Here is a 12113-nt window from a genome sequence, read left to right as displayed (position 1 = left end):
GCCCCGCTGGGCGCTGACGCAGCGCTCCCCTCGCAGCCCGCCCCGCCTGCCCGCTATTGGCTGCAAGGGGCGCCCCGCGGTGGGGGGGGTGAGGGAGGCAGGACTACGAGTCCCAGAGTGCACAGCGGCTGGGGGTGAGCGGGGTGAGGGGCGCTGCGCCGCGCGGCATCATGGGGGGTGTAGTCCGCGCCGCGCTGCGGGGTGTGCAGGGAGAGAGGAGCTGCACCCGGTGACACAGTGACACAAAGGGCAGCCTGGCATAGCGCCTACCAGTTAGGCTTGCCCTCGCCCTGCCTGCTTTTGTGCTATGAGCCGCTTTTGCACTTACAATGTCCACCACAAAGCAAACAACCTGCCCAGACAAGGCCCAGCCACCGCCCCATGGGCACGGTGTGCACCACGAGCACCTCACGGTGCCTTCGCTGCTCCAGCCATGGTGCCCAGGGGCAGCAGGTCCCATGTGGGATGGCTGCAAGCTGGCCTCCCAACCCACGCAAGGGTGGCAGTGCCCCACTTACACACCTGCCCCGCACAAAATGATACCCACCCTGCACAAAATGACAACTGCCCTGCACAATGTGACACCTGCCCCACACAAAATGTCACCTGCCCTGCACAAAATGACACCTGCCCCGCACAAAATGGCACCTGCTCCGCACAACATGACACATACCCCACACAAAATGGCGCTCGCTGGCAGCCTGAAGTCACAGCTCATCAGCAGGGCTGCCATGACCACAGGCCACTGCAGGGCAAAGTTTCTGTCTGGGATGCGAAGTGGGGCTTCGTTGTAACATTTGGGAGCAAAGCAAAACCCCTGTGGGTTGGAGGGTGAAGGCAACAAGCCCCTTTTGTGGTTCATAGGCCCGTGTACCGCAAGGCCTCCATGCTGCCCGGGTGCTGGGTGCCATAGTGGGACCAGGACTAGGTGCTGCAGGATCAAATCATTCACAGAGAGATTTATTGAAGGGTTGGGTTTTCTTCTCAAGTCCAAGCTCCCAAAATGGTGTTGGTACACAAAAATCACAATTTCTCTTTAGAGACACAAGTGTGCCTGCCTTCACCAACCCACCCTCCTATCCTTTCACAGTGGGGTTAATATATTCTCTGAAGGGTTTTTACATGTGCATGAGCAAGCAAAATGGGTGGGGTAGAGATCCTGGTGCCTCAGCACTGCTGTGTTTCGCCCTGGACATGGTGGGAGGGCAAGGTGGGCAGACAGTGGCAAACTGGGCAAGAGCCTACAGTGTCAGAGCACACACTGGCTACCCCTACAGAGCTCTACAACACCATGGGTTTAAGCTACAGTTAAGAATATAGGTAGTAGCTCCGTACTCAGCATGTGCTATAGTCAAACTCCACTGTCGAGGTAGCTGAAAGCAATATACTGAAGTTAACAAAAAGCCCACAATAATAAAACTTCAGAGGGAGCTGCGGTTGGTCTCTCCTTGAAGTATTTGTTCATTCAGCAGCAATTCAGGAGGTGCTCAGTGGTCACAAAGAGCAAACCTTTCATGTCACAAATGATTGGCTCTGTGGCTGGAAATACCACAGGGGCAGGGAGATTTCATCTGCAGATGGATGGGTGACTCCACGAAGCAGAAGCAGTGCCTGTGTATGCCTGTGTGTGTTTAAGATGCAGACCTGAACGAGGATCTGAATTTTCTGCTTAGGGTTTCTTTCTGCAGTGGGTCAACCTGAGATGTGAAAACAGATCAACAGAGTCTTTGGACTACAAAGAGTAGTGAAATCCAGCCTGAAGTGCATAACTGTTCCTTCTGAGTCAGGACCATGTGTATACTAATGCAGCTTTTGAAAGAAACCCAGTAAAAATAATCCTTTGCTTATTTGATTTACAATTGAAACTATAAGAAACTATAAGCCTGTTTAGATTTACTTCGCAGCACAGCAAAACATTCGTTTTACTTATACATGGTCAATTAAAATCTTTATTAAAAAATAAAAATAAAAAATAAAGACTAGAAAACTGTTACTGCCTTTTAAAGGCACATTGTTATTCATCATCAGTGCGTTTTAGTTTCCACTTTAGGTAGCATATGAAGGATTAGGATTTCAATGAAAGAAGGGGACAGAATAAATTGCATCCTCTACCAAAGAACTGCCAGACCTTTTCAGATGGGCGCATACCATGAGCCCTTCCCATGTTAGTCAGCTTTATCTAAACCTTCCAAAGCAATGTCTGCCCCTGAATTTCATGGGTTTCAGGGTCAGTCACAACAGAATTGTGGGGCTGGGGAGGTCAGAGGCCATTTTTGTCAAAGGGTAGTGACCTTAGCAGCAAGAGGTAGCCTGACAAAAACAGGATTCATGCTAGTGAATGGAGTTCTCACTGCTCTTCCCCCGCTGAGTCTTTTTTCTACCTGGTAATGAAAAATCTTGAAGAATTGCAATGGATTTTTACATGCATACGTACAGATATGTTTGCGTGTGTATACACACATATAGATAAACATAAAATATGTTATTTATGCTATGTTGTATGTTACATGTTATATTTACTATATGTAATTTATATATTATATGTTGTTATATGTTATAAATTATTTATGCTGTATGTTTTAGAACATGAAAAAATAAAATACATTAAAACAGAAACGAAATGCATATTTGTTATGAGAGAGAAAGCTAGTGAGAAAGAAAGAGAAAAAATAAGAAAGAAAAATGAAAAGAAAAAGTAAAGAAGAAAGCTGGAGAAAGAGAAAACATGACTGAGTATTTTGGCATGTGGTATCACAACATCTTCAGAAATTATTGTACAGTCACATATCTGCTCAATGTACACATAAATACAGTTTCAGTTACCGTGGTCAAGGGAAAGGCTTAATGAATAGTCTCCAGGCTCTGACTCAGGAGGTTTGGCAATTTCTACAAGGGTGATTTAAGAGATTCCTGCCCTTAACCAACCTTTCTGCTCAGAGGTTATCATCTCTTGAGCCACTGCACTTCACAGCCTGCTATATACCCCTGTGACCCGAAAGCTATGGCAGTTTATATTAATATGGTGGGCTCTGACCTGCAGTGGTTGAGGAGGGGGCTCACTTTCCCTTGCAGCGCTGCTGACGCAGATGATGACCTCTGTAGAGCTGTGTTCAATAATATATGTATTGCTCCAAATGTCCAGCTTAAATTTCAAAACCCTTGTCAGGAAGCAACTCAGTTAACTGGAAGCGTATGATCAGACTCCTGTGGAATCTACATAAATTTCTAATTATTATTATTATCATTTATTTTTTTTAATCTAAAGAAAGACTGTTGGGGTTCTTTTGCAGAAGACTTTCAAAATCCAAGCGCTGTCTGGCAGATGATGAAATTAACTGTTCTATGGCTCTTTTTTTTTTTTAATGAATACAGAGCTTTCAGGTAGGCTGCTAGTCAAAATTCCCATTCCCAGCACTTCTCACGTGGTGTTGCAGTTCTCTTCTCGTAAAGCCTGTATCATTTCTGCTGCTGACACATGTCCAGTATCCGTCCTCCTTCCTGAACAGTTTCCCTGGGTTCTTCAAGTCAGGGTAAGGGAGTTGTCCCCAAATCTGTTGAAGGATATGGCACATTTGCATACTAACATATTCTCTCTTTCTTCTCTTCCATTCAATGCAGATGAGGCTTTATTTGGTTTAACAAGTTCTTGTAAAAAATAAAATAAAATACAGGAAGTGCTTCTTGACCTTCTTTGACTGGTGCTGGGTTTCACCTCCATCATGATCCTTCCAAAGACCCAGCTCTGAGTTCTTGATCAGTTCAGCCCACAAATGTCTCACCAGTACATCTGGTCCTTGGAGACATGATGGCAGGTCGTGGTCCATCAGGTAAATGGAGATTAATCAGTGTTCCAGCAATAGGAAATGAGTGAAGGGGTCACTGTGGGCTCTTGGCAGATGTGATGCAATACAGATATTTGGAATTCCTTGGGGGAAGGGAACATGGATTTTTCTATTGTAGAGACACTGCCTTTTCCATATTCATTTCTCACAGTCTTGATGAGGCAGATATGTCTGTGCTTCTTAATAATTAATTGGCCAGAATCAATGCTTTGCTTTAAGCATCTTCAATAACAAAATGCAAAATAGGACTTTGGTCTCAAACACATTAAAATTCTAGCTGCTAAAGACAGGCCATTATAAACTTCCCCACATGACTTACCTTCTTCATGTGTGGACAATTTTACCTAAAGGTAACTTGAATAAAAATAAATAATTTAGCCTAAGCATCATCTCCCCTATCCTGCCATCACTTAATAAAAGTGAAGAGTAATCGTATATTTTATAACACCAGCTGACATATGTAAAATTTCAAAAGGTCTGCGTGTTAACCCAGGAAACAAAATTTTCATCAGGTACCTAAAGGTGGGGATAGGCTCCTGCTTTGTTTCTGAAAACCTCACCAGGACCTTGGCTGAATGTTTAAGAGTCTGAACACTTTTAAAACCTGGTCTGGAACACCCTTCCTCCCTCAGTTCTTGAAGATTTCCAGTTAATTCCTGTAGTTACTTTACGGCTCAAATGCTCACTAAGCCCAAACTAGTGAATTTACTCACCAGGTAAATATAGAAGGTCTGAGAATTTTGCCACTTGCTCACCTAAGGAAAAACATCTTTTCCATTTCCAGTATTCCAGTGATTATATGTTTGTTACAAGGTACAGTAAAGAAAAATAGTATCTTACCTGCCTCCTTGAATACCATGGTTTGGATGAGCACCATTAGCGGGACTTAAACCAAACAATATAAAGTCATCAGTCCAGATGTAGCCTTGAGCAGTTTGCAGCTGAAAGCACAGGTGTAGGACTACTCATTTGCTGCCAGGTATATACATTCTCAAGTCCTTTGTTGGATAAAAACATACGTTGTCACTTTTAGGATTTTTTGAATGTTTACAGCTTGTGGAAGCTTCTGTATTTAAGTAAATTTAAATGGTATCTATTCAATTTCAAGAACTTTATTTGAGTGTGAAATTCCCTCATATATCTTGCACAACTGTACAAATAACACTTATGTCCATCTTAGGCATAAACATTGTTATTATCACACTGGGTGCTATCAAAGATTTTATTTACAAAACAATTACTAAAATGTCTGATGTCATATTTCCATTTATTTATTTCTTACCCATAGGGTAATAGGTCCACCATAGTTGCTTGGTGCATTTTATAATACAGAAGAAAAAGCTATGTTAATAAAATCTAACAAAAACTCACAAATAGCTACAAATCTGACAGAAAATGTCTAAGAAAAATTCTCTCCAAAATACAATACATTTTTCCACACATACACAGTACAGAATAAGTTCAAAGGCACAGCTTTGAATTTTGCTCTTGTAGAAGTGTATAGATTTAACACCACATGAAGGAATTGAGAGAACATTGTCATACCTGTCAATAGGTAATTAAATGAATCATTGTGTTTGCATTGTCTTTTTTTTTTTTTTTTTACATAATTGCTTCATATCATCATATTTAACATATGTGGCTCTGAATCCAAAATCTTCCCAGTCCCCAAGTCCCTTCTTAACCTTGTCAATACTGACCAGAGAAGTTAGATTTTTCCGGATTGTGCAAACTTAACACAAATACATATACAATAAGGACAATAGTCAAATTAAGGCAGTGTATAATTCAATGCTACATGTCTTTTCTTCTCTTTTGTAAAGATCAAACTTACTGGATCAACAGAAAGGTGCATCAATATACAAAGTTAGGTGTAAACTGAAATCTACACAACACGTCTTTTAAGGAGCCAGATGGAGGAACTGATACGAACGAGTGATGACATGGCAGAATGGTTTTTAAGAAACGCATTAAAAGCTTAAGAGATCAGATGCCAGAGTTTTGCTGAGAGTGGACTTCCTGTCTTTAACACAAATTATAAATAGATTCCATTCCAGTACTTTTTTTGTAAGACTCATTAACATTTGCCAATAAGAGAGGGGGGAAAATGGCTCACTGACATTGACATCACACAGGGTTGGCCCACATGCCAGAATTAAAAAAGGCACAGATTGGCCTAAAAAGTTGCCTAGAATAGCACATCAATCTTTTTCGGCTACAGGAACGTTCAGTCATCCTGGTCTGCGATCTGCCCACGTTATGAACTACATTTATCTGCCCAGGATCTTTTCCATCTTCCCCTCCCTTCATGAACATCCACGTAAAGTCCCACGTAACATCAAGTTTTTATAACTCCTTTAAGTGTATGGGCTTAACTGATACCAGTCATTTTCATTTAGCCCAACCTGTGGTGGCTTCCCCATTGATGTAGGCAAAGCCGGGAAAGTGTTGCATGTGCTCATATTCAGAATTTCTGCGTGTAGTCAAGGGGGTGTACATGTCACTAGAATTTCCGTATCTCGTGGAGTGCATGGATGGGCTCGTGTAGCAGGAGTTCGCGGCCGGCACCTCTGGCCAGCGAGGAGTCACTGGTGTGGGATGCAGCCTCGGGGTACTGCTCATTAAACAGGGCTCCATCCTGGATGTTGGGCTGTTGAAAGGGTACTGCAATAAAAGAGAAGAACAAATTAAAGAATTATTTACCGTACACTGAATTGTGAAGTAAGGGCTGGTGGTATCACATTTCCTTGTTTCATATAATCAAAATCAGGTGAACGAGCAGCCTTCCAAACCCTAGGTAATGTATTGAAGGGGGAATATCAGATATCCAGTGCCTGCAGTCTACTCAAAGTGTCAGGGGGAGTCTTGCAAAGGAGTCACGACATTTAAATATCAAATGAACTTACCAAAGAGCTAGCTACTGGCAGGTATATCTGGCAGCAGAAAAATAAATTGAATTTGTCTAGTTTTTGTCTCACAGCTTTTACGGGGAATCTTGCTGTTCAGTAAAAAACAGAGCATAAAATATTCTGACTCCTGCTCACTCAGCTAGGTTTTGAGGGAGGAGAGCAAAAGGATCTTTACTGCTGGAAAGGTGCCTTCCCTTTTAAATGTTCACAAGCCATCCTGCCAGTTTCTGCAGAAAAATTCTATGGCCTGGCCCCAGAGTGGGCAGCTAATTGGAGAACTTATCAGAAGAGTCAGGCAGAAGAAGAATCTCTCTATTCCCCAGCTGTTCGTAGTGACAGCTGGAAACTAGACACCAAGTAAGTTTGACAACGGCCTCCCACTAAGGCGAAGATGTGCTGAGGATAGGACAGGCAGGAAAACAGAGAACAGCATTCGTCCCCTGTACCCACAGGCTGCCCAGCCACAAGAAGTAAACTGTGCTTATGAGTACTTGCTTACCACGTATTTATTTATTTATCGCCTGTCTTGCAGGAATAGGTCATCTGTGTGTTCTGCTTAAGAAACAACTTTCCTTGTTTTGCCCTCCTATCATCCATCTGCATCTCAGAGATGGTGAGGATCCCTATTCCCCTTGACCTGCTGTCTATCTTCACATCTACATTTTACATCTTTTTGGCAGGATGGTTTTTAGCCACCACAGATGGTCACGGTGAGCATGGCAGAACTGGGGCAAATGCATCCATACACACAGGGCTGTACCTTTTATACAAAAAATGTCATAATTTTAAATTTTGTTATCTTGGGTTGTTTACAGCTGATATTTCCTTAACTAGTAGCTGTCTCCAGAGTAGGATGGGCACCTCTCCTGGATCTGCGCCTTACAAACCCTGCAAGCTGCATGCCAAAACTTTGTTCAGCTGAGGATGGTAAAAACCCTGCCCTGTATTTTAGGGGGAGCATGGAGAGAAGAGCTGCTGTAGCTGTTGTTGCTCACAGGAGGGAGATGGTGGTGATTCCCAAGGGGCCTCATTACATTACTCCACTGCCGGATGGGGTGGCATTAACGGGTTGCATAAGCGGGTCCCCAAGGCAATTACTGCAATGTCTCCATGAGGAGTTTCTGCTGACACCCTTCAGACCACAACCAGGAAGGCAGCCCTGCCTTGGAAAACGTTTTTGAACAGTTCACAAGCCTCAGGCAGCTCAAAAGCCACATGCTGGCCACTCCTAATTAGAGAGGAGAAAAAGAAGGCTATTTTTGACCAGTACACTGTAGTTAGTGACTTAGCATATTCCACCGTGTCCTGCGGAGACAGGCCAGTTAGCAGATGAGAGGAAGAGATCAAAGTTGTACCATGCATTATTTAGCATATACTCCTCATCGCCACAGAGACTGTGGATTTACCCATGCAATCAGTGGCTGAAAAAGGCTGGTAAATGACAGCACCGTCCCAAAATGTCAGCGCTATGGCAGGGACTGCTAACCCAGCTATCAGAATAAGCTGTGCTGGCAACACTGGACACGTGTCTGTACACGATCATCTAAGTTCCACCCAGTGAACTTCCAACCTCTCAGCCCAGCTTAGGCACCGACCACAGAAAGGTTCGTATTCCCGTCAACAAGTTATCAGACTTGTTAGCTTTCCAGAAGCTTCTCCTGAAGATCAGAGCTATCGGTACCCAGCAACCACAAAACTCGAACTTTGAGGTTTTATATGAGGTGATCTGAATTTAGGACCATGGTTTTCTCCATTAACTCACTAATTAAGGACAGGGCACCCTGTCAAGAAACAACCAACTTGCAAGTACTCTAAGCAAACATAAGAGGTTCCAGAAAAAGTTGAATATTTCTCATATTTTAACTTCTGGAAGACTAGTTAGTAGACTTAGAATGCAGTTTTCCTGGTACGCACAAGCAACACATTGAAGTCATTTTCAGTCTCATGCCTGCTGACTGCCTTCACCTGAACATCCTGGAGAACAAAGCTCCCGCCCTAATGGATTCAGAAAAAGTTGTCATGTGCTTTGCTATAGCTTCAGAGTGGAATTCATTTCATCTAATGTTAGTTGTCAAAAAATCAGGCATCTAATAAAAGAGAATTATCTGTGCTTTTTCTACAGCCATGAGAAGAATTAATCCAACCTCAAATTATCAGACCTAAGTATTTAGGACAGAAGATGAGTGATCCTCAGAAGGTGGCTCTTTCCTTTGTACTGCTGCCCGTTGGTTCGGTTTACTCGGGCTAAATAAAAGTCCCTTTTCCATAGTTGTCAAATCCATGGCTGATCTGAGATGCCACAGAATTGTTCCACTGTGTACAAAATGTTTTGAGATGGCGGGAGCCAGGACCAGGATGTATCAATGGGAAAACAAACACATTACACAAACAATACATTTTAAACTCTTTTCTGTATGCCATCTGTGGAACTGCAAGATGCAGACCAAGCTAGAAACATACTGCTTTGACTTTAGTAGTGTTTTAGTTGATAACAACTATCATGGCAGTTATCTTTGCCTTTACTACCCATTGATTTATACCTCAAATCACTGTAGATTCCTGTATTAATTAATATACTTTGAAATACATTAATCTAGACTTTTGTCATAATATACCAATGATTCTCTCATTTCTTCCCAATGCAGTATTTGATCTGCTCTGTTAAGCATAACAGAATGTTTCACTATCCTGACCTGGTGCAATTTTCCCCTGAGGTTGTGATGTAGAACAGGGCAATTTCTTGCCGTCATAGCTCTTACACATGGCAAGAGAAAGCCCGAGCTTCAGCCAGGATAATTTGCCACTTATAATTTGCAGACTGCAAAAACTTCATATATGAGCAAAACAAACAAAATGATTTTGGGGGATATTGTGTCGGATCTCCTGGTTGTGCATGGCATTATGTGGGAAAGCCACATAATGTCTTCTAGGCAGGTTGGCCACACAAAAATGGTGCCATTTTGGGATCGAAACCTTGGCTCCCAAAATGAACTTCAGGATGCACTGAAAGGAAAGATAATCCCCCTCCTATTTGCAGCCAAGAGGCCACGCTAAGGCTTCTAAGAAGGCAGAGCTAATGGCTATGCATAAGGGGACAGGATACAGTGTGCTGCTTTTCCCCCGCATCAAGCGCGCCCGACGCAGCTGTGTTTATGAATGTGTCATGAATGTAAAAAGAGTAATTGCTTGAAAATAACATGGACTCTAAATATCTAGTATTTTACAATAAATTCTGTTACGACTGAATGCAAGATGGAAAGTTTTGTAATGGTAGGTCAGCTAATCGCAAATGAGTCAGTGACTTCTTTTTCCCTCCAGTGAAGAGACTATTGAAAGACAATATTTTTAAAGTACCCACTGGCCCCTGCCTGACTATTAACTCACCCAATGAAGCATCTATTCAGCCTTGTTGGAGTGTCCAAAGCATCGCCATCTGGGCGGATGCCTGCCCATGCTTCCTGAATCACCTTTCACACTCTACATCCGGTTTAATGAAGAGTGCTTAAGCACGCTGAACTCAAAACACTGGGGCCTAGTGATCTTTGCCAGATATAAAAGCGACGTTTGTTGGAGGGCTCTTGACAGGAAATTACCATTTTCTGGGTTAACTCACACTTGTTGCTACTGCTGCCGTTAGACCTAGACAAGAAGCTCTTTAAGTCTGGGAGACTTTAAGCAGATTATTGTTAAACCCCCCAAATGTAAAATTAATTCAATTTCTTTTAGTATTATTTTAGAAAATACTACATTAAATATGGCCTACCAAGAAGTGAAGATTGAATTCCTGCAGTGTGAGGATGGCAAATAATCTCCTTATTCTTACCCTCAGCTCCCTGGCTGATTATGCAGGGAGGTGAAAGGTGTCTCTGTCCAAACAGCAAAATATTTTCCTTATGAATGTGCCTCTGACTTTACAGTGCATTAGCTCACACTGCTGCAGAATGCTGTGAGTTACCAGTTGGCATTAGCCACTACTTTAAGATTTACAAATAACTCACACCAGAAATTAGAACAATTGTGAAGAACTGGCTATACAGTAACTTTATAAAAAATATGCTCAAAATCTCAAATAGTGTCAAAATTGGAACTATTGATTTCATCTTTATAACCCTCTATTTGAACCTTTTCTTCACAAAATGAAGCTTATTACGTCTAATTAAATAGATTGGGTGAAATTTTCAAGTCACTCTAAGTGACCTTGGTTCTTTGGGAGTGGCATTTGGAGCCTTATGAAAATCCTATTTGTAATTATTTAAAAAGAAGACATCTGTTTCCTGTTGCATTCAATACATAATTACTTGAACTACATTTTAATAACTCAAGTTTGTTATGAAGCCATACAGTTCGGAACAATAATTCCTGTTGCATGGGTGGGATTTGGATGGACTTTTTTTTCTTTCTTTCTGTCATTACTAGCTGTTAGATGACAGAATGGTTATTGGGAAGGGTGAATTATTCTTACTGCATTGGTATAGTCATAGGCTTATATTGTATATGCTCTGGATGAACAAGAACTTTTCCCTTCGGTTCCTTCTCTTACCTATGGAGTAGGTGGGACAGAACAACATGAATGGGTGCTAAAGCACTGGTTCTGTCTGGGAGATTTCTTCAGCTACTCCACTGGAAGGGAAAGAAGTTAATGCTTTCTTCCAGAGCTGCCCCTCATGTAAATCCTGCTGTAGAGGCTTATGGAGGTAAAGATGTGGTTGGGTAGAACTGTGGCATGCAACACTGCCCAGAAAAATCAAGTAGTGCTGCAACTCATAGGGCATTTCAAGGAAGCTGGGTGAAACCACTGTGGTCCTCAGAGCAGTTTAGGACAGGCATTGCACAAAGACTGCTGAAAGCTCCCTAAACTATGGCCCCGGTGCTGTGCCTCTGAGAGGTGCAGATCCAACCTACTGCTTGACTTGTAGTACTGCAACATTTTTCAGACTGTTTTATGCAGATCATGTAAGTAAACTATGGACTGCAGAAGGTTCATGGTTGTTTCTCAGTGAGGGGGATGCAAGGGGAAGGTTAGCCTCTTTTTCTGAGGAAAAGAATCTTATGAGATAGCCCTGTGAATTTGTCCCATTTCTGTCCAACAACTTTAGAAACGGTCAATTTCAGCTAAATTTGATAGTTCTTTTGGGGGAGGAAGAAAGTTGCAGGGAGTATGAGATACAACAGGGATTAGTTTCTGGAAACTGCTTCCACCGTTTGTATTGCCCAGTAATTAAAGGGACTGAATCAGGCTTGGAGTTGTGGCTGACACATATATACATATAACCATAAAAGAAAACCTCTGACCCAAAGAGCTTATAATTTCAGGTTAACCTCTCACCCTAAAGACACATAAAACATGCACAGTCTGCACAAT

At 42.3% G+C, this 12113-nt stretch overlaps 1 protein-coding gene across 3 annotated transcripts in view; it reads right to left on the bottom strand.

Moving 5' to 3' along the window:
• Positions 1–5392: 5392 nt before the first annotated feature.
• The window catches only part of RFX4 (regulatory factor X4), a 91561-nt gene continuing 84840 nt past the window's right edge, over positions 5393–12113 (bottom strand). For all 3 annotated transcript variants that reach the window (XM_084506811.1, XM_084506812.1, XM_084506810.1), the window contains one exon: positions 5393–6506. In XM_084506811.1, the coding sequence (XP_084362937.1) occupies positions 6234–6506 (273 nt within the window). In that variant the 3' untranslated portion in view covers positions 5393–6233. The remainder of the gene's footprint in view (positions 6507–12113) is intronic.

Source organism: Aythya ferina, assembly GCF_964211825.1.
Source record: "Aythya ferina genome assembly, chromosome: 1".
Lineage (NCBI taxonomy): Eukaryota > Metazoa > Chordata > Aves > Anseriformes > Anatidae > Aythya > Aythya ferina.
This window is presented reverse-complemented; position numbering and strand designations above follow the sequence as displayed.